This window comes from Theobroma cacao, chromosome 6 (assembly GCF_053813885.1).
Source record: "Theobroma cacao isolate CCN51 chromosome 6, ASM5381388v1, whole genome shotgun sequence".
NCBI lineage: Eukaryota > Viridiplantae > Streptophyta > Magnoliopsida > Malvales > Malvaceae > Theobroma > Theobroma cacao.
Window position 1 is genome coordinate 17,906,865 of NC_142644.1, and position 20,975 is coordinate 17,927,839.

At 33.3% G+C, this 20,975-nt stretch overlaps 3 protein-coding genes across 8 annotated transcripts; 1 reads left to right on the plus strand and 2 right to left on the minus strand.

Annotated features, from left to right (window-relative positions):
* Nucleotides 1-716: 716 nt before the first annotated feature.
* LOC18595745 (uncharacterized) lies at nt 717-7,633 on the plus strand. 6 transcript variants are annotated; one of them, XM_088807765.1, is made up of 3 exons: nt 717-2,203; nt 3,319-3,595; nt 7,502-7,633. In XM_088807765.1, the coding sequence occupies exons 1-3, from the start codon at nt 1,493-1,495 to the stop codon at nt 7,507-7,509; spliced, it is 996 nt and encodes a 331-aa protein (XP_088663891.1). In that variant the 5' UTR covers nt 717-1,492; the 3' UTR covers nt 7,510-7,633. The 6 variants fall into 6 exon arrangements, with proteins under 6 accessions (XP_088663891.1, XP_088663888.1, XP_088663889.1 ...); XM_088807762.1 differs by lacking the exon at nt 7,502-7,633 and adding an exon at nt 7,068-7,374; XM_088807763.1 differs by lacking the exon at nt 7,502-7,633 and adding an exon at nt 4,234-4,666.
* On the minus strand, nt 5,066-8,143 carry LOC18595746 (putative disease resistance protein At5g63020). The gene has a single exon (XM_018122795.2). It carries the CDS (start codon nt 8,141-8,143, stop codon nt 5,411-5,413), a length of 2,733 nt encoding a protein of 910 aa, XP_017978284.2. The 3' UTR covers nt 5,066-5,410.
* Nucleotides 8,144-10,185: 2,042 nt separating this feature from the next.
* Nucleotides 10,186-13,299, minus strand: LOC18595747 (disease resistance protein RPS5-like). Its single transcript, XM_007023831.3, has one exon. The coding sequence runs from the start codon at nt 13,092-13,094 to the stop codon at nt 10,377-10,379; it is 2,718 nt and encodes a 905-aa protein (XP_007023893.3). The 5' UTR covers nt 13,095-13,299; the 3' UTR covers nt 10,186-10,376.
* Nucleotides 13,300-20,975: the final 7,676 nt, after the last annotated feature.

Here is a 20,975-nt window from a genome sequence, read left to right on the forward strand (position 1 = left end):
TAGTCAGCTAGTCCAGTCCCTCCTTCCTTTCTCCAATTCTTCCTTGGATAGCCAGCAAAGTCCCAAAATTTGGACCCGCCGATAACTCACTTCATCTCTTCAGTTGTGCTGCAAATTCACACAACACTTCATTTCTTGAGACCTCAGTTCTTCTTATTCATTTCTTTAGCCAACCAAAACCTTCCCAATCCACCAAATCCCCCAAACTAAATCTTGATGTTGTTGAGTTGAAGTCAATGACAAAGACAATGAAGGAGAAATTTGAATAAAAATTAAATGAATATATTGCTTCCAAGGAAAAACAAATAGTCTCTGAAGTTTTACTTAATGGAAATGCATCCTCTTGAGCTAGCTTCATTGATGACTAAAAATCAGGAAAAAAAAATGAAAGAGTTGCTTAATGAATGGAAAATAATGTCTCAGCCTTAGTATGAGAAAGTTGGTGAAGGCCTAAAACCAAGTAAGGCGGACAACAGAAGCAAGCAATGGTGAGATTGGATCCAAAACGGAAAGCACATTAATCAAATGACTAATGCTATATGATATTTAAAATGGAAAAATTAAAGCAGTAATTGTATTCATAAATTAAATGGAAACTGAAAAGCACAGAGATTGAGAAGGACATGTCGGAGCAGAATGAGGGTCCCCAAGTTGCACATGCTACAAACAAAAGGTGACAGACACAGACAGAGACTTACTGGTGTTCAATTGTTTCACTTTGTTGTATTTTTATTTTTCATTTTTTCTTCCCACGTAAATTTTAACCAGAGTTATCAGTACAGTGAGAAAAATATGATATAGAGAGATCCATATGCTTATTCAAAGCAAAAGGATTCCCACTTGCAGTAACCGCTGGTCCATATCTAAACCACTGGTGCATGTCAAGGAAGTCCTCGGAGCTTGGAACTTTTGCGCTTTTCACTTTGCCTTTGTTGATTTTTGCTTCTTTTTGTTTGGTTTCTTCTTTTGAACTCCGAAGGCTTAGAGAGGGAAGCCCTCCTGGGTTTGTAAGTTGGGTTTTGCTAAGGTGAACCTAATTGGTTTGTTAGAGTGGTTTGGTCGTTTGGAATTGGTTTGCTTTGTTAGAACAGTTTTACCTTTTGCGAGCTAAAATTAGGAAAAGCTTGGCTTTTATTTGTAGGGTTTATGATAAAATTTTGGTTTTTGAAGGTTGAAGGTCGATCAAGTTGGACTTTTGGCTAGTTCTGCAAGTGGGTTTTGGTTGTAGAAGGTAGAAATCGAGTACAAGATACTATACGTGGTCTTTTGAGTACTTATTTAATTAGCAGTTTCTGAAAGTTGGAATTTTGTTGGTGGATATCAGAATGTTGAGATGGTTCCTATTTTTGGGCTTCTCAGGTGAACTATGAATTTTTTGCTAATTCATTAGTTCCAGAGGTGGATTTCAGTTGCGAGAACCTCATATTTTCCCAGTAGAATTTAGAATCTTATACTTGTATTTTGGGTTACATTTGTTACCTTTTATGTGGAGATGTTGGGTGGAAGCTTGCAAATGTCACTGAATTCCCCATCTTACATATGGGGTTGTGTAACTACGCAGAGAAATTTTTGTAAGAGAAGGTTGGATCCGGTTCTAGCTATGTCCCCATCCTCAGTGATCTTACACACTGATGAAAGTGGGAAATTTCCTGAATCTAAGAAGAGTTCTAGTTCAGGTACAGCTTCTTTAATTGGCTCTGCTGGGACCTTGCTTAGTCATCCAAATACCGTGGGAATAATTGGAGGGGTATCTGTTGATTCCACTCTCAATTTCGTGAGAAAACTAGTGCATTGGAGTAAAGAGAATGAAAAGAATTGCATGCCTTTTGTTCTTTGCTCTGATCCAGTGTTGAATAGGGAGCTTTTATCGCTGGAGAGGAATTCTGCTTCTCTCTGCCATAGAAATGAACATTCACAATTCGATCATACCCGGATTGTTGAAAATCTATGGAGTAAAAGGGTCTTCCTTGAGAAGTCAGGAGCTCACTGCATTGTGGTGCCTTGTCATATTTCACACTCATGGCATGATGAAGTGTTTAAGGGATGTTCTGTTCCTTCCCTTCATATGGGTGAGTGTGTTGCCAGGGAGCTTAAAGAAGCCAAGTTGAAGCCACTGGAAACTGGGAGCCCTTTGCGAATTGGGGTACTTGCCACAGATGCGACTTTAAAAGAAGGGTTTTACCAAGAGAAACTGCAGAATGAGGTAATCTTATTCTTTAAATTTTGTCTATCGCTATTCTGAATTGTTATGCCCTGAGAAATAATCTTAGTGTAGACATTTAGGAAAAATATGTTGTTTCAATTTATGTTCTTGTCCTTTTTGGGAAAAATGATTGTATACAAAGAGAGTTTGTGTTCTAAGTAATAAACTATTAGATTGATCATGGCCATTTACAAGCAAAAGAAGGTATTTTAGTCAGGCAACAGTAGCCTTCATGGTCGACCTTCATGTGCTGCGAATGCTTTTGAAGGCACTAACTAAGGTTCCCTTTGCCTTTTTGTGTGTGTGTGTGTGTGTGTTGCAAGAGGAAAAAGTAATAAAAAATAAATAGACAACACAGACAAATAACAAAACACAGAAAGTAAAATTTATCAACCAAACGAAGCGTAAATATTTAGGTAATACATGTACTAACTAAAAGTTTCGAATTTTGAAGAAAGGCAGATACAGTAGAACAACACTAGCTTTGTCTTTTGTTGACGTTCATGGGCTGTCTTTGACTGATGGGGTTTACCTCTTAGCTTGTTTGGAATATATCTTTGGCATGATATGAGCTAATTCTATCTGATTATAAATCATATTGCAAAAAGGTCCAATGTCTCTGTTTTTCACCTCTGACACTTGTTCTCTCAATTGCCATCGAGATCTTCAATATTGATAATTTGGTCATAAGTTTAAGTTCTTACTTAGAAGTTCATTATTTTGGTGTGAAAATTCAAAAATGAAAAAGGGATTGAGATGATAAATTAAAATTTCATTGTTATGACTGAAATGCAATTTATCTTTATAGCCTCATTTCACTTGGCAATGTTGCTGTACATATGTTGGAAGATATGTGGATAAAGTTCCCCAAATTTGATGGCACCGATGTTATTGACCTTAAGGTTATGACCTTGTTGAAATGTCTCTTTTTCTGCTTTTTTTCTTTGATATTTTTTTTCTGTCTTAAATTCGGAATTACTTGTTTTGAACTTTTAAATTCCATATGATTTTTGTAACTGAAAAATATTAAACTTATATGATACTAGTTTCAGCACAATCATGCTAGTTATTTGCAAATTTGAGCACTTATTTATTACTTCAATATATTCATGTAGGGTTTTGAGGTTGTGCTGCCAGATAAAGCAACCATGGAACACACTGTAATCCCTGCAATTGATGCCTTAAATAGAAAAGACATGGAAGGGGCACGGAATCTGCTGAGAATTGCACTCCAGGTTCTCCTGGTGAGGGCGGTTAACACTGTTATCCTTGCGTCTGATGATATGCGTGATCTTTTGCCTCGGGATGATCCTCTTGTTAAGAAATGTATTGACCCAATGGATGCATTGGCCAGGTCAACTATCAAGTGGGCACAGCAAGCTGTGGAGGAAGGTACGTAAAGGGTGCTAAATAAGTAGTTTTATGCATTCTTATTGTGATTTTTTTTCTTTTTGATTGCTGGCTTTCTTATCATTCTTGGGGAATAAGTACTGAAAATGATCCCCTTATTGTTCTGTATTATTTGTGTCTATTAAGAAGGGATATAAGAACAGAAACTACAAAGAAATTTATTAATGAGAAGAAGTACCTCTTTGGTGTAGTAAAATATGAGGAGAAGCCTTGGGTCATTTAGCTTGTTGTATAAATCAGACTGCTTAGCCAATTGTTCTAAAATTTTTATGTGGTATATTAGTTGGATATGATCAGTTCATTATACAACATGCCACCCAAAATTTGTCTTCAAAGCACCTCGTGAGTTCAACTCTCATTTATCTAAAATCTTCTAGTTTATAGCAGCAAGCATATCAGCAAGTTCTGAGCTTACATTAATCACAAAAATGAGTTAGGAGTGAATAACTGCCCATAGGAAATGCTTATACGTTTTACCAATCACTTAAGATATGTACTAACGGTATCAAACCCAGACCTGAAAGTTAGCTAAAGAATTGGCAAGTAGGTTTTGAAACATGATAATAAATACCTATCGAGCTTGACAATTAAGTAAACCAACTAATGTATTTGAATTTCAGTATCTGGGCTGGTTGGTTAACTCTGTTAGACAGAGCCTATGCATAAGCTGGAAGAGGCATCTTGACTTGAGCATGGGAATTGGTGATTTCCCTTTAATTGATAAATGAATTGAACTTGGATGAGAATGTGATGGTATTAGTTTATAATTTGTTGAATGAAATTAATGGAGATTGTGCAACATCACAGATAGAAAATGTTGGGTGGATAAGAACACATTGACTATATGTTTTGGTTATTTCACTTTGAAACGAGCATGTAGACAATAATTTGTTGTTTTTCCTAACGTGGAATGCAGATTTTATTATGTATTTGAGACTGTAAGCATGTTTTAACATGTCACATTTCGGTTTTATGTTATTGTAAGGTGTGTGTGTGTTTCACTTTAATCCTTTGTATGCCTAGCACAACATGGATAGGTATTGGTTCAAGAAAGTTAAAGATTGGATTAGACTTTGATAAAAAGCATATTTTAACTCCTTTGTCTACTGATAGGAAAAGAGACTGTAAGTTATCTATATATTCATTTTTTCTGATATGTAGAGGAAAGATGAAGGAACAATGTGCACTTGGAATCTCAATTAGTAACTTGAACAAGGAGGATGTGTAGGTCAGAATTCTGAAGCACACCATAAGAGATTGGAACAATCATTATAAATTTAAAGTATTAATGAGGTTGAATTATAAATCTGACCTGATCTACCTCTTACAATCACGGTAAAATTCTTATGTTGACATTTTCAAGTTCAGTAGCAGAAATAATGCATATAGGAAAATGAAATTCATTCCTTCACTAAGCATATGGGAAATTCACAGGTAGATGGCGAATTCTCATTGTAAACTTGAAAATTTCTTGCTTAATTTCTTGGATTAATGCTCACTGTAAACTATCGGATTTGGAAAGATTAAAATTCTAGTTCCAAGCCCTGTGTGACCTGATGCTAAAGAAAGTTACAAAGCAGAGATGTCCCCAAGTTTATGTTGTATGACAGCTCAAATTGAAATTTTCTGAGTTCATCAAAATGTATGATTCTCTCACCAAATAGAAGGAAAAGGAGAATGATGCAACAAAGACAAACAGAGTTTTCAGTATGAAGAAAAAGTGAACTATGACAAAGAGAATCAATCATCTGCAATTTGATGATGTTCTGATACTGCATTTCTTTGCTTCATTGTAAGTCACTGTAGTGAGATATTGAGGGGCATAGATTTGAAACAGGGAACAAAAGCATTTTTAGTTGTCTCATCGTCCCATTCTAATTCTTTCCACCAGAATTCCCATCCATAAATGGCAATGCCATGTCCTTCAGCGTTCTGTACATTGACCGGAAGCTTCTTAAGCTTTGGACACCCAAATATGGAGATTTTCTTGAGACTTAGAAATGGAAGGGGATCCTGGTAGATGCATTTTAGTTCTGGTAGGTAGGACAAGTGGAGAACTTCAAGTTTTTCAAATGGCTTAATACTTCCTAGTAGTACCTCTGCAAGTCTGCCGCATTTTGCTGTGCTGATTATTTCTTTGATTTGGGAGCATCTTGATACGCAAAGACTAGCAAGGTTTGGAGCAAGCATGAGCCATGTCAAATCCCCCAATCGTATACAGTTATCTACACTTACTCTTTGAAGGTTGTTGAAGCATCTGTCCTTGAGGATCATTGAGCTGTGGAAATCAATAGATGTGAGTATCTTTCTTGGTTCCTGCAACCAATCATGCTTCAGCTCTTCTAAACTGTTACAATCAGAGATTTCTAGCATATTGAGTTGCTTCATATCTGCTAAACATGAAATATTTAGAACATTTGAACCACTTAAAAACTCAAGGCATAGGTCTCGAGCACAGCTCTTGAACTTGTGGGAACTTAAAAATCCTTCAAGTGCAGAAGCGCTCTTCACCGTGAGACTCAACATGCTCAATTTTTTCAGACACTGCAATTCCTGTACCAAGCACTCATTTCCCCCAGACAGTAGATTACCGTGCACAACTAGATCAGAAGAACCGCAACCAAACATTCTCAGCACTTGTAAGAATGGAAAGCTAGATATCAGTTGGCATGGAATTGTATTTAGTGCAAATGTATGCTCCAAGTTCAAATATTCCAGCTTTTCCAGGGACTTGAGCTCATTTGGCAGCTGTCGTATACTTGTCTTGGATAGATTGAGATATTTTAGGGAAACAAGTTTTGAAATCCCTTGGGGGAGTTCGGATATCCCACTGTTACTGGACAAGTCTAACACTCTTAGATTAGGCATAGATTGGAAGAAGTCATTAGTTATAGTATTTAATGTGTTTTCATTGAGAAACAAAGTTAGCAGGTTGGGACATGAAGGTGTTTCCATTAGACTTTGAACACAATTTGCCATCAGTGATATCCTTCTTACTGTTTCCCATTTTTTGATCCCCGGGGCTTCAACTAATCGAACACCTGCTTGCACCAAAAATCGTTCCTCAAAATATTTACACTCATTGGCTATCCACAGAGACATATCACGAATCACATCGTGCATTTTCACATAATCACCTTCTTCTTCCAATAAACATGCATATACAAGAGTCCCAATAATGTCATACCCTTGGTTTTGAGCTCCATTTCTGTCATTACCTTCATCCAAAAGTTCCTCACAAATCCAATAATCTATCAAATCAGTTTTGTGAATGACAAAGTCTTCTGGAAATAAGGTACAATATAAGAAGCAACATCTTACTTTCTCATTAGGCAAATGATCAAAACTAAACTTCAAAAGAGGAAAGACCTTATCCCCCATACCTGAAAATTCGGAGGCACATTTTCTTAAAACCTCAATTGCACGAATCCATTCTTTTGGTGTCTTTTTGCAGGCCATGGCTCGACCAACAGTAATAAGTGCTAATGGCAAACCAGCACACTCTTTGGCCACAGTTTCTGCGAGCTTAGGAATATCTGGATGCAGGTTGAGAGTGTCATTTCCAACTTTCCTTTGAAACAGATGCCAAGCAAAAGGTGGTGGCAAGCATTCTACTCTGAACCTTTTATGGGCTTCCATCAGACCACACACCTCTTTGGAACGTGTAGTGAAGACTACCTTGGAGTTATTTTGTTGGTCTGGTATAGGAACTCCAATCTTAGTTAGATCAACCCGGTCCCATAAATCATCCAATAGCAAAACAAATTTCCTGTTACTCAAGACTCTGTATATGTCTATAGCTTTTTGCTCAATACGTTTATTTCTCCACCTATTGTCAGAATACCCTAACTTTTCTCCAATCTCATCTTGAATCTTTTCAAGTTTAAGGTCTTTAGAAGCTACTGCCCAGATCACAAAATCAACATTGCTGGGAAGGCTGAGGAGCATGTTGTTGATTTGAGTCAACAGAGTAGTCTTGCCAATGCCTCCCATTCCATATAAGCCAATGATTACTGCTTGCTCTTCACTGAGGCAATTCCAGACAGTTGCAATCATGGACTCCATACCCACTGTATGTTCGCAAGGCTTTAAATCCCCTGGTGCTGGAGGTAGTGTTTCAGCCACCCTTTCAAATTGTCCTTTCTTCCTGTGTCTTCTCACCTTTTTTAACATCTCAGCAGCCTTTTTTCCTAGCTTGTAACTGGCCCGGCAATTTTTGGGGTAGCAACATCCAGGACATTTCTTTTCATTAACACTTTCCTTCATCAAATCTTCAACTTCTCCTTCCAATGCTTCAACCCTTGAAAGCCACCATTCAACTTGGTCAAGACGCTTCATATGTTGCCTTTCAGCATTCTCAACTCTCCTCTTCACATCATTTCTTAATGCTTTTAATTCTTCCATTTTGGTTTCGAGAACATCTAAATGTTTCCCTAGTCTGCAAGCATAACTCGCATGCTTTGCTGCGTGATTGCAACAAAAGGAGATGGTATTCTCAATCGAAATCGAGACAGAGCACAAGCCTCCCATAGTATACAAGATATGGTCAAGGGCTGGAAGAAACAGAGTTATCAAATCAGCTTCTGTTGGAAAGAAGATGAGCAAGGTTGCAAACTGAAAGGTTTGAAGTTGAAAATGCTAATCAGCAATCTAGAATGTTTGACTTTAATTTGGCATAGCATCAAGAGGGGAACTATTATTTAATATTTTCTGAATAAAGTATTGATGTGGTCACTGCTTCCAGCCACTTTTCCATTGGAAAACAGAACCAAAACATGGAAAATGGCTCTCAGATTTCACATTGACAAAAACTAAAACAAGACATATAAAATAAAATTGAGTCAGATTAATCTTTTATAAAGTTGATTAATGTGACTAAGCAAAATATCTTATGTTATCTATATTGTCAATTTGGAGGGTAGTTGGGTCATAGCCAAACAAGCAGTTTCAGTTGTTTTCCCTTCAAGTTATCCTTTTTTGACCATTCAAAGTGCTTAGTAAGAACATGATTTTTGTCTCAATGTAAAAATATTTTTAATTTCAATAGTGTTTTAACTAATTCCACAAATGATTTTGTCAAAAGAAACTTGACAACTGAGAAAATGCTAATGACTAGCAAAGAATTTGGTTTAAAGGTTCGATAAGTTCAATTACTTTGGCACATAATTGAACATAAAAAGAATGGTTACCATTTCATAATCTGATATAGGAAAATTAGAACACATTCTAATATAATATGCTGTCACTTCAATAATTATTTTTTAAAAGTGATTTTTATTTTACAAGTAAAATTTCAATTATCATTAAATAATTTTATATATCGAACAATATATTCATAGAAGAAACAACCTAATGAAACAAATAAATTAAAAAAATTAATTTTATATTGAATTAAACCCAAACATATGATGAGACTTAAACTTAAAGTTTGAAGATATTGAAGTAGAGGATTCTCTTTATGGGATAAGAAATGTTATTATTCTAAGTAGTATTTTCCTCCTTAAATTGAAAAATAATAAATATTTAATATAATTAAATATTATAAATTATTGATATTTATATTTAAAACTTAAAAAATTTTAATTTTTTTATTGTTGTTGTGTCTTGACTGATAGTGTATAATTACGATAAATACATCAAATATAAATCTTTTTAAAAAATCTTATTTTTCGACAAATTGAAATGTCTATATTATTTTTACATAATTGAAATTTCATTTATCCAAAAAAAAAAATAGGAAAAACATGCCACCATCCAAAATGAAATATGATTTACAATAGACAAACATCCCAAGGAGTACAGTAAAGTAACAACAATTTTAGGAACAAACAAAATAAAGCACAACTACTTTAAATATATACCACAATAGAAATTATAGAAGGGGAAGCTGCATGAAGAAGTGCCCGAGCAAGTGTTGCATTACCAAAGAGTTCTATTACTTTTTCAAATTCAAGTAAAGTTTTATTATTGTGAGTAAATCATTTTCATTCAATCATTTTATAATTTATTTAAATTATATATAATTTTTAATTTTTGAAAGAAAAAATAGATTCATATAAATTTTTTGTTATTATTTTTTAAACAATTAGGTCCTACTTGATTCAAGAAAAATTTGAAGGAAAAGGGAAAATAAAAGAAGGCTTTCATTTTGCCCTTGATCGGTGCATTGGAGCAAAGAGAATGAAGAGAATTGCATGCCTTTTGGTCTTTGCTCTGATTCAGTGTTAAATATTTTGTATGTATGCCTTCGTCAACATAGATAGATATCGGTCCAAGAAAGTTAATCTTGGTGATGGAGAAGACACTTGAACCAGGAAGATGGATAGGTTAGAATTCTGAAGCACAGCATAAGAGATTGGAACCAAATCTCCACAGAAACAATGGAGCGTTGGACATCAACATTCCCCAAAACAGTTCCACAGAATATTCCCAATGAAAACAATTTGTATCACTTTTATTATAATAAAAATTAGAAATGGCTCAGTCAATAATCAAGAATAACTGCAGAAAAACGTAGACTTTTTTTTGGAAATATTATCACATTAACTGTGACAAGGTTTACTCAGATAAAATTGGTAAGGCATGTTCGATAAACATAGGAAAAATAAAACAAAGTCAGAAATTTGGCTTGAACTTCTACATAGACAGTATAACAAACACTTAGTCAACATTGAAAAAGCAGCAAGCAATCACACTACACCAGAAACCATGAGAGCTCCAACTACTTACCAAAAGACAAAGATTCACCACATTTCATTACTTTTCAATTTCGCCGTGGAATGAAACTGCGAAGAAAAGCATTTTGAGTAGATTCATCCTCCCATTGGAGCTCTTTCCACCACTTTTCTTCACCGTAAATGCTGATTTTGTTTCCTTTTGCACTGTTGGAGTTGAGTGGAAGGCTCCTCAGCTTTGGGCATTCTCTAACACGAATTGACTTCATACACGAGAAGGGTAATGCATCCAAGCAAATGCTCTTCAATTCTGGTAGACGAATTAAATGAAGACCTTCAAGTTTTGAAAATGGGCTTAAAGTTCTCACGAGCTCTGCAACCTGACTCAGTTTTGTCTCATTGATTATTTCTTCCATTTTATCGCAATCTATTACAATTAAATCCTTCAGATTTGGAGCCAAAATCAGCCATGTTATGTCTCTCAACTTTGAACATCTTACTATGTAAACATGGAGAAGGTTTTGAAAGCACGGTACACTTGCAATCACAGAGGTTTGAATTTCGATAGCTGCTTTTATTATTCTGCCTTCCCCTTCCCACACTGTCTTCACTTCTTCCAAACTTTCACATTCCTCAAGGAAAAGAGTATTTAAGCTCTTGAAATTCGCTAAAGATAAAATGTTCAATTGCTTTGAGTCCTTGAAATATTGAAGGCCAATCGTTTCAATGAAGTTGTGTAACTTTTCAGCACTCAAAAATCTATCAAGAGCAAAAGCACTTGTTACGGATAAGGTCAACACATTCAAGTGGTTCAAGCACTGCAATTCCTCTACCAAGCATTCATTATCATCTTCCACTGCCTCATCGAAAGGATAATAACTAAACATTCTCAATATTTCCAGCTTTGAGAAACCAGCCATCAACCCTCTTGGGATTTTGATGCGATTGTCTATGTGCTGCAATCCCAAACATTTCAGTTTTTTTAAAGCTCTCAATTCAGTTGGTAGCTCTCTTATTGTTGTCCCTGATAGGTCGAGATATTCTAGAGATACCAATTTTGAAATTCCCTTGGGAAATTCTGTAATACCTCGATTAAAAGACAAGTCCAAAACTTTAAGGACACACATAAATTGGAAGAAGTCATTGTCGATCACCTCTAAAGGTTTATTACCACTTAGAAACAAAGTTTGGAGATCAGGACAGTTAGGTGCTTCCCTTAGATTTTCAATCTTGTTGTCCATCAGTGACATTCTTTTAATTCCTCTCCATTTTCCAACATTTGGCACTTTAGTCAATTGATAACCTGCTTGCACAAAAAACTTCCACTTCTCTGCTTCACATGTACATGCTATCCACAAACACATGTCACGAATCACATCATGCATTTTAACAAACCAATCACTTGCTTCTTCCAACAAACATGCATGAATGAGAGAACCAATGATATGGTGGCCTTGATTTCGTGCTTGACTAATGTTGTCATGTTCATCCAAAAATCCTTCTCCTATCCAGCAATCTATAAGCCTTTCTTTTTCAATCCTAAAATCTTCTGAGAACAAACTACAATATAAAAGGCAGGATCGAACCATATCATTTGGCAAACTATCATAACTAAATTTTAGATGTGGATATACCTCTTTACCCATGTCTGGGGAAATCGAAGTAGCTGATGATCTCCTCAAGACATCGATTGCATATTTCCATTCTTCAGATGTAGTCTTGCAAGCCATGGAACGACCAATTGTGATGAGCGCAAGAGGTAGTCCTCCACATTCTTTGGCCACTTCTTGAGCTAAATCACGAATATTTGGATGACTATCGAAGAGATCTTTACCAACATGTTCTTCAAACAATTGCCAAGCCTTTTCTTCTGGCAAACATGTCACTTCAATCTTTTTATCAGCTCTCATTTGGCCACACACCTCGATAGAACGAGTTGTAAAAATTAGTTTGGAACCATTTTCTTGAGTCGGGTAAGGTATCCCTACCTTAGATAGATTCACTCGCTCCCATATATCATCTAACAGCAATACAAATTTCTTTTTTTTTAAAACCCCGAACATCTCTGTAGCTTTCTGTTCAGGAGTTTTATCATTCCACGTTCCACTAGAAAGGCCTATCCTATCTGCAATGTCATCTTGGACCTTGTCAACATAAAATCCTTTAGACACCACAACCCAAATAACCACTTCAAATCCACCGGACGAAACACCAATCTTGTTGTTGATTTGAGTCAAAAGCCTGGTCTTGCCAACTCCCCCAATGCCATATATGCCAATAATTCCCACATGTTTTTCTTCAAAGCTACTCCACAGCGTATTGAAGATGGATTCCAAGCCTATGGCAGAGTCACTCGGTCTTTCAACCACCAAAGCTGCTGGTACCGTCGTAGCTACCTCTTTAAAAGCTCCATCCAGGTTTAGATCCTTAACATCATTGAGTTTTTTGGCTACTCTTTTGCTAAATCTTAGGCTGGACATGTAATTCTTGGAAAAACAGCCTCCCATACATAATTTCTTGATTTCTTGAGGGCTATCTGTAATCAGTTGATCAACTTCATTTATCATAGCCTCTGTCCTTGAAAGCCATCCTTCAACTTGGTCTAGCCGCTTCATATTTCCTTGTTCAGCGATGTTGACCTTTCTCATCACATCATTCCTTAGCTCCATTAATTTGTTCAGTGCTGTCTTCAAGTCAGCAAGGTTTTCTTCAAGCCTGCATGTGTAGATAGCTTGTCCAGCAGAACAATCCCAGCAGCGGGAAAATATGGTATCACAGGACAATTGAATTGAGAATATGTTACCCATAAAGGAAAAACAAGAACAAATGTAGTTATCAGTAGAGAAGAAGACTGAGTGTTCAAAGAGAGGGAGAAAGAACAATATGAGAAACAGCGGTTTTATTCTTACTTGTCTAGACAACAAGAGTAAAGATCACCATAGCTGGCGTCTGGTGAGATAGATCTAGAACAGGATGGGTTGGTCCTCAAGGGAGGAGACTTTGCTTTTTCCTGATGTAAATACTAATTTATCAATTAATTTAAAATTTAAAATATTTTATTATTTTTATTGTTGGGAACAATGAATTTAAAATATTAAATAAATTTATAAGGGTTTTATTTTTTCACCTTAGTAATTGATTCCTGATTCCCCTGTAACTCGAGGTTCCGATTGCTACAACCCAAAGTTTTCAATTGTTACAGTTGCAAGTTTTGGATTTTTATTTAAATTTTCTCTTACCATTTTCTTTATTTATTGCATCAATAATTTTAGTGTTTACAATAAATAAGTTGATAATTGACAATCGGTGTAGAGTTTAAAAAATGTTATTAATATCCTTTTGTTATAGTTAAACAATGTTAGTTAATACATTTATTAACCTGAAATTTTTAATAATTATATATGTTCATTGACCTCAATTAATTTTTAAAGATCATTATATTTTTACAAATTTTTAATAGCAATAAACTTAATTTGTTAATTTAAAAAAATTCAATTTATAAATTTTAATCAACTAATACTAGATTGACTGAGAAGATAATTAGAAAGAGAGAAAAAGAATAAGAAAATGAAATTACAATAGTAATAATAATAATAAATTGAAAATGGGAGAAATAGAAGATTTTGGGTTTTCAACAAACGAAAAATTGGTTGCAAATATGCAAACCTGGGTTGTAATAATGGAAACTTGAGTTGCAAAAATTTCACAAAGGAGATTAATATTGTTTTAGAAATAAATATTAGAAATAATAAAATTTCAAAATTTTTTATTTCTATTAGTTTTAATCTCTGTTTTTTGTACTTTTAGAATATTGAGAAAAAAATAAGCTATAAAATTGTTAGTAATTTTAATATAAAAATCTATACGTAAGAAAAAATCGATTGTCCAAAAAAAATAAAAATACTTTAAAAAATAATATTAAAATTTTTAAACTTTAATTATAACATGTAACAGCAGAAACTTTAAATTGTGATAATAATTGAAATTTGAGTTATAATTAATGAATATAATATTAAAATTTCCTTTTTAATCAGTAAAAAAATTAAAACCGCTTTGTATTTTCATTTTCAACAAATAGTATTGTACGAAAATAAAATATTTTTATTTTTATATAATTCCAGCAATGATAGGCGCTCGCAATGAATTTGCTCGGAAGCTTCAAACCAATCACGAAAGCAGAAGGTGGATGGTTTTGACGGTTGCATGAGGGTTGTAGAAATGCACAATGGCGTAGGCCCCGCCTCTGACGTGGAAGGCTTAGACGCAATTGGACTTTTTTAACTTGGAATTGAACAAGAGGCAGGGGTGGAATCTTTTTATGATAGGCGCTCGCAAAGAATTTGGTCCGAAGCATCACAGAAGTCATTAGCACTTTGCCCAATACTTGGAAATGACATTTTCCAATTTCATGAAAGTAGACTTAATAATTCGTGTTAACGTATAGTAAATATATCAGATACGATTAAATATAAAATATATTAAGATTAAATATGAACATGAAACATTTAATATTCGTATTTCAAATTTAAAATATATACACGTACACGTTTAATACACGTGTAACACGACACGATATGCGTTTAATACATACATGTTAATACATACATGTTAAGATTAAATACACGTACACGTTTAAAAATCTTCTGGTTTTTCAATTAATGATAAATTTTCAATAAATTTTTTTTGCATCATTATTGATTCATGATGGTCCAACCGATCATGTCAAATATTAAAATCATTAGTAAACTTTTGGTTTACTATGAGTTTCAATTATTCTAATATTTGTATAGTTTGATTCTGATAACAAAGCGAGTAATTTTTTTCTTTCAATACACATTTTCTACTTGAGATAATAGATGTAATATAGAGGTATTAAGTATCTCTTTTATTTGTTGTCTCAATAAAATATCTATTCAGACGAATATCTTTAAAACTTAATAAATGTCTTTGAGACTTAATAAAAAATAATACATCCTCAAGGTAGTAAAATATTAGCTCTTCTGGAGCCTTCAATTAATCTTATAATACTAGATATTGAATTGACATTGATTTTTTTTTCTTGTCAAGTAGGAAAAATATTTATTGTCTTTAAATATGATGTGTGTTGCAGTAATGTCTGCTAAACATATATTTACATTATTGATTTTAGATCCAACAAGATGAATATTTATATTTCCTTCAATAAAATAAGATATATACAATAAGAAATTTGCAAGTTAACATAAAAGAATATTAAATATAAAATTAAAACACATAATAAGAATATATCATTTAAACATATTAAAGCATCTTCATAATCTAGTTATACTAAATATACCAATTATTATTAAGTTCATTCTTAGATATTTCTATCACCAATCGAATGATCAATTCTTTTTCAGGACAATAAAATCAATAATAGATATTTCTATTACCAATCATGTAATCAATTCGTCTTTCAAGATGGACAAATGTCTTGATGTGCTATATCAACTTGGCCATGATTAAAATTATCACAAGATGTTTTAATTTTCAGTGATACTTGATAAGATTTAAGACGTATAACAAGTACGTGATCAATGATCTTTCATGCCACATCAATAACAATACGTTTTCTATATTCATTTTATTCTTTTCATTATTTATCCACTTCTGGTGGATTACAAGTATTCATCCACTTTTTAATGGGTTATCCACTTCTAGTGGGTTAGTGGTTTAAGGTATCCATCTACTTTTGGTGCATTGAAAGTATTCATCTATTTGTGGTAGGTTACAAGTACACATCCACTTTTGGTGGGTGATCCCCATATGATGGGTTATCCATTTTTTTTTTAGTGAGTTAATGCATCCATCCACTTTTGATGGTAATATTATCTATCCACTTGTAGTGGTAAAATTATTCTTGAATTCAGATGATAAAATTATTAATCCACTTCTGGTGGTAAAATTATAATTAAAATAGTGATAGTGTAAATTATTATGACCATCGTAATTAAATGATGTTGCATTCACTTCAATGAATGAATGGATTCATGATTATGACCATAATTATTAAATAATGTCACATTCACTTCAAGGAATGGACGGATTTATAATTTTTCATTAATAGTTCATTTGTTGCATTTACTTCAGGGAATGAACATTTATAATTTTTATTAGTAGCTCGTTTGTCACATTCATTTCAAGGAATGGACATTCATGGTTTTTCATTAATAACTATATAATAGCAAATTCACTGTCCAATTAAGAGATAGAATATAATATATGCTATATGATAATAAAATTCATATTCAGGTTGATTTAAGAGAATAGAAATACTAAAGAGATATCAGTTACTTACTTGATTTTATTACAACCAACCATTGAAATATTTTTAAAGCTTTGAGATGATGAAAACAAAGTAATAGCAACACTTACCTGATTTGCTAAAACTATAAATCAAAACTGAATCATTGAAATCCTTTTGAAGCTTGAAGATGATAAAACAAAATAATTCCAAAACTTGAGAGAGCAGAGAGGATCGTGTTGATAATGTGTTATGAAAAATAACTTAAAAGAACAAATAAAGATAACTGAAAGAACAATTAAAGAGAATAAAGAAAGTATTTAGGAGGGGAAAAGAGATCTTATTAAAGTGTATATTTACAAATGAAGTGAAGGGGCCTATTTATAGACTAATAACCTCTTATCTAGATTGAATTTACAAGATGAAGATAGCACTTAGGATCAGATGGATTAAATCTTAATCCAATCTAATCTACATCAAATCTAGATATAGATAATATAAATGAATATTCACAAAAATATTCATAACAAAAAATACTTTATATTTCCATTTTCAACAAATAGTATTGTACAAAAATATAATATTTATATTCTTATATAATTCCAGCAATGACAAGCGCTAGCTAAGAATTTGCTCGGAAGCTTCAAACAAGTCATGGAAGAAGAAGGTGGATGCTTTTGACGGTTGCATTAGGGCTGTAGAATGCACAATTGCGTAGGACCCGCTCCTGATGTAGAAGGCTTAGATGCAAAGAATTTGGTCCACATCTTCGCAGAAGTCATTAGCATTTGGCCCAATAGTTAGAAATTTCCATCCCATGAAAGAATAGTACAACCAACCAAACTTTAATGTTATAATTAAGAACCAACAACCAACCAAACTGAAGTTGTGGTACCATGTTAGCCAAATGGATGCTTATCTTTTTTCTTTTTTAATATTTAATTTCTCTATTTCCCTACTTTTAGCTGGACATGACATTTTTCAAGTTCATGACTTGGAATTATATGTAGGCAACATTCAAGGGTGAAGTTAACCAACTTTTGTTGGAGACTAAAGATAAAGAAAGAAAGGTTAAAAATTTTAAAACTAATATGTTGAACTTAATTAATAATAAAAAGATTTATAATAGATAATAATTTTATATAACTTATAAATCAAGAAAAGAAAGACTTACAATAGTCTTTTAAGAATGCTATATTCGAAGATGTTTCCTAAATTTAAATTTATCAATTATTAACTCTATTCTAAAAAGTATCTATTTCTTCAAGATTAAGTCTTGGATGTTTTAATTTACATTACTGTTATTCATGAGCTGAAGCATTGAGGCTTGGTGGCTTAAGCGTAAGAAAATCATTTGGAAGATTTTATCTTTTCTTTTAAAGAATTTGTCAATTTTTTTTAATTTGCTCTTACTTTAATCCAACTTGAAAAAAAGTTAATGCAGTCAACATCCAATATTCTTATTTTATTTCTCGTTAAACTTATAATACTAAATGTAAAACTATAATGCATAAAATATAAATAGTTAAATACGATGTACAAGATTAACAATTTTCTCTTATATAATTAAGATTGTTTAAAACTAAATACTCATGATAATTTCCTCTTATATACTCAAGATGATTTTCTTTTAACCAAATTTAAAATGTAAAGTAGATAAAAAAGATATACTCAAGATAATTTTCTCTTATATAATCAGGATTAATAAAAAAATGATATATTAATGAGATTTTAAGCAACAATGCAACACTACAACTTATATTTGAGAATTACATAATATTTTTTAATTTTTAAAGACTAAAATCATAGAAAATAAAATCCACATAATAGAAAAAAGAAGAACATAACAAGTAGAAAATATTCTCACATATGACATAATAAAAAAGAAAGAAGAAGAACATGGTTCATGGTTCATAAAAATTTGGAGAAGAAAATGTATAAAAACTTCAAACATATGAGCCAATAGAATAGAAATGAAAAAAATAAACAAATAATAACAATAACAATATAAATTGAAAGAAAGAGACAAAAGAAAACTTTACTTCTTTTTAATTTCACACAATGGTGGTAAGTGATCCCATCCTTCATTGTCCAAGTTGGCAAGCTCATAAATCCCTCTTGAAGAATAAGTGTGTTGTTAGTGTAGTAAGCTCAATATGAATAAGACCAAGAAGGTGGTGAGTTGGGTGTTTTGAAATAAATCTTTGTAAACTTAGTAAAACTTAAATTCCTTTTAAACAAGTTTTACCAGTTGAGTTGAAAACAAAGGAGTTGGTTTTCTTGAAATGATTTTGCCATAATGAAATTGATTTTCTTGAACTAAAATTTAGCAATGAAATCCAAAGCAAAAGAAGAACAAAGGCACAAGCATTTTTATAAAGATTTGGCATCCTTGCCTATGTCCTTTCCCTTACCTAACTGAGAAATTTTAAATCCACTACAAATACTTTCTAAGACTCAAGCAGAACCTTTACAATGCCTTTACAATGCCTTGCTATGAGTTCAAGCACAACCCTCACAATGTCTTTTACGGGATCAAGCACAACCCACACTAACTTTTCAAAGCTAAGTTTGAACTTTTGCAAAAGTGTTTACAATGAGAGAGAAGCAATAAATGCCTTTCAAAGGCTGATAAGCTAAATGTTTAAGCTTGAAAAGAGAATGTTTGTAATAAATTACACAGTATCAGCTTACGATAATCAACGAATAGCTTTGAATGCTTTGATGGGAGACTTAAATAAGGTGCAAGAGAGAAATAAACGAAATTGAAGCTTTTCTCAAGAGTTGGAATTAGTTTCAAAATCTTCCCTTACTTCAAAATGAGTGGGAAGCCATCTTTTACATCCTCTTAAGGAATTAGAGCCGTTAGAGACAAGTTGGAGCAGAAAATAGCCGTTGGGAGCATTAATTGCAAGCGTACCATGTCTCTAGGATCAAGTATAGAGAAGGGAAGTCGGTCTTGATTTTGAATTTTTTTCAAAATTGTGCTTTGAGGATTGAGTTTTTAAATTGATACTCGATTCTCAACCCAAGGCTTGCATCATTTCTTCTTTTCTTGCTTTAGGACTGAGTATGATGATGTGAAGGTCGATCCTCTAAGCTTTCAGAGACTTTTTGCTTATTTTCTTCTTTCTAGGATCAAGTATGACTTGTTCAGAGTCGATCCTCTAAGCTTTCTTTAGTTTTTCTTAGATTTCTGTCTTAGGATCAAGTTTCAAGGTCTAAAGTTGATCCCAAACTCAAGGCTTCTCCTCATTCTCTCTTTATTTGTGCATGTAGGATCAAGTATGAAAGAGTTGTAGTCGATACTAGACTAGTGACATGTTTGCTCTTTGTTTCCTTTAGTTGAAAACTCAATGTTTGAAAGCTTTTTGGTTTCTTCTTAATGTAAAAGACTTATCAAACATTTTCTAAAACCTTAGGGGATTAAAACGATCACTTAAATTACTCAAATGCTTGTGATCAAACTTCAATCAATGTAATTTTGTCAAATCAAAGCATAAGTCATTTTCAAGGCACACAATCTCGTCTTTTTTTATATGGCAAAATCCTGAGCATAATTTGCATTTAAAAACTCCCCCTAATTCTATCTACCAGCCTTTGTTTGAAATCATTTAAGCTCAAATGAGAAGGGTTTTAAAATGATTTTAAAATGGAATTTCTCCCACTCAACTTATGCATTAACTTCCAAAGAGTTTCCAAAAAAAAAAAAAATTCAGCAGCAACTTGAATACTAGAGTATTTTAAATGTGCTCATAAATCTCCTCCCTTTTTTTGTTATAGTAAAAAGGTATCAATGTGTGAGCGTTAACAATTTTCAAGCTTAAATGATGAGGATTAGCGAAAATCATCAATGATATAAGCATTAAGAGCAGTGTAATAAGCAGTAGTAGCACTATGTCAGTTAAGTGATAATAAACAAGGACCATTTAAGCAACAAACACCCAAGGGGGGAAATAAGCAACCATATATTCATATAAAAATAAACATGAGATGCACGCATGACAGTGGTGTGAAAGCCATACAATGGACTAAGATCCTTCTTTAGGGAGGAATTGTACAATATGAGCTTCCATGGATTCTTGATGTTGTAGCATCAGTTGAATGTGTTGGTTGACATCATTAAAATGAGAGGTCATGGCATCATTTGCAGCATCAAATTTCTCCTCAATAGTGTCTTGAAGGAGACCTAAGCGGCGAGTATTGTTATCAATTTCAAACCTCATAGTAGCATAAGTATCCATGATTTTGGTCTCCATCGAATCAAGTTTAGCAAGTAAAGCATTGTAAGCATCCTTAGTGGAGAAAATGTTGCTAGGATGGGTGGAAGCAGAAGATGGCATGGCACTCCCAACTAGTGGAGGTGGAGATGGAGCATGTGCAGGATCATCCTCATCGTTATCATCTTGACGTCCCCTTTTGT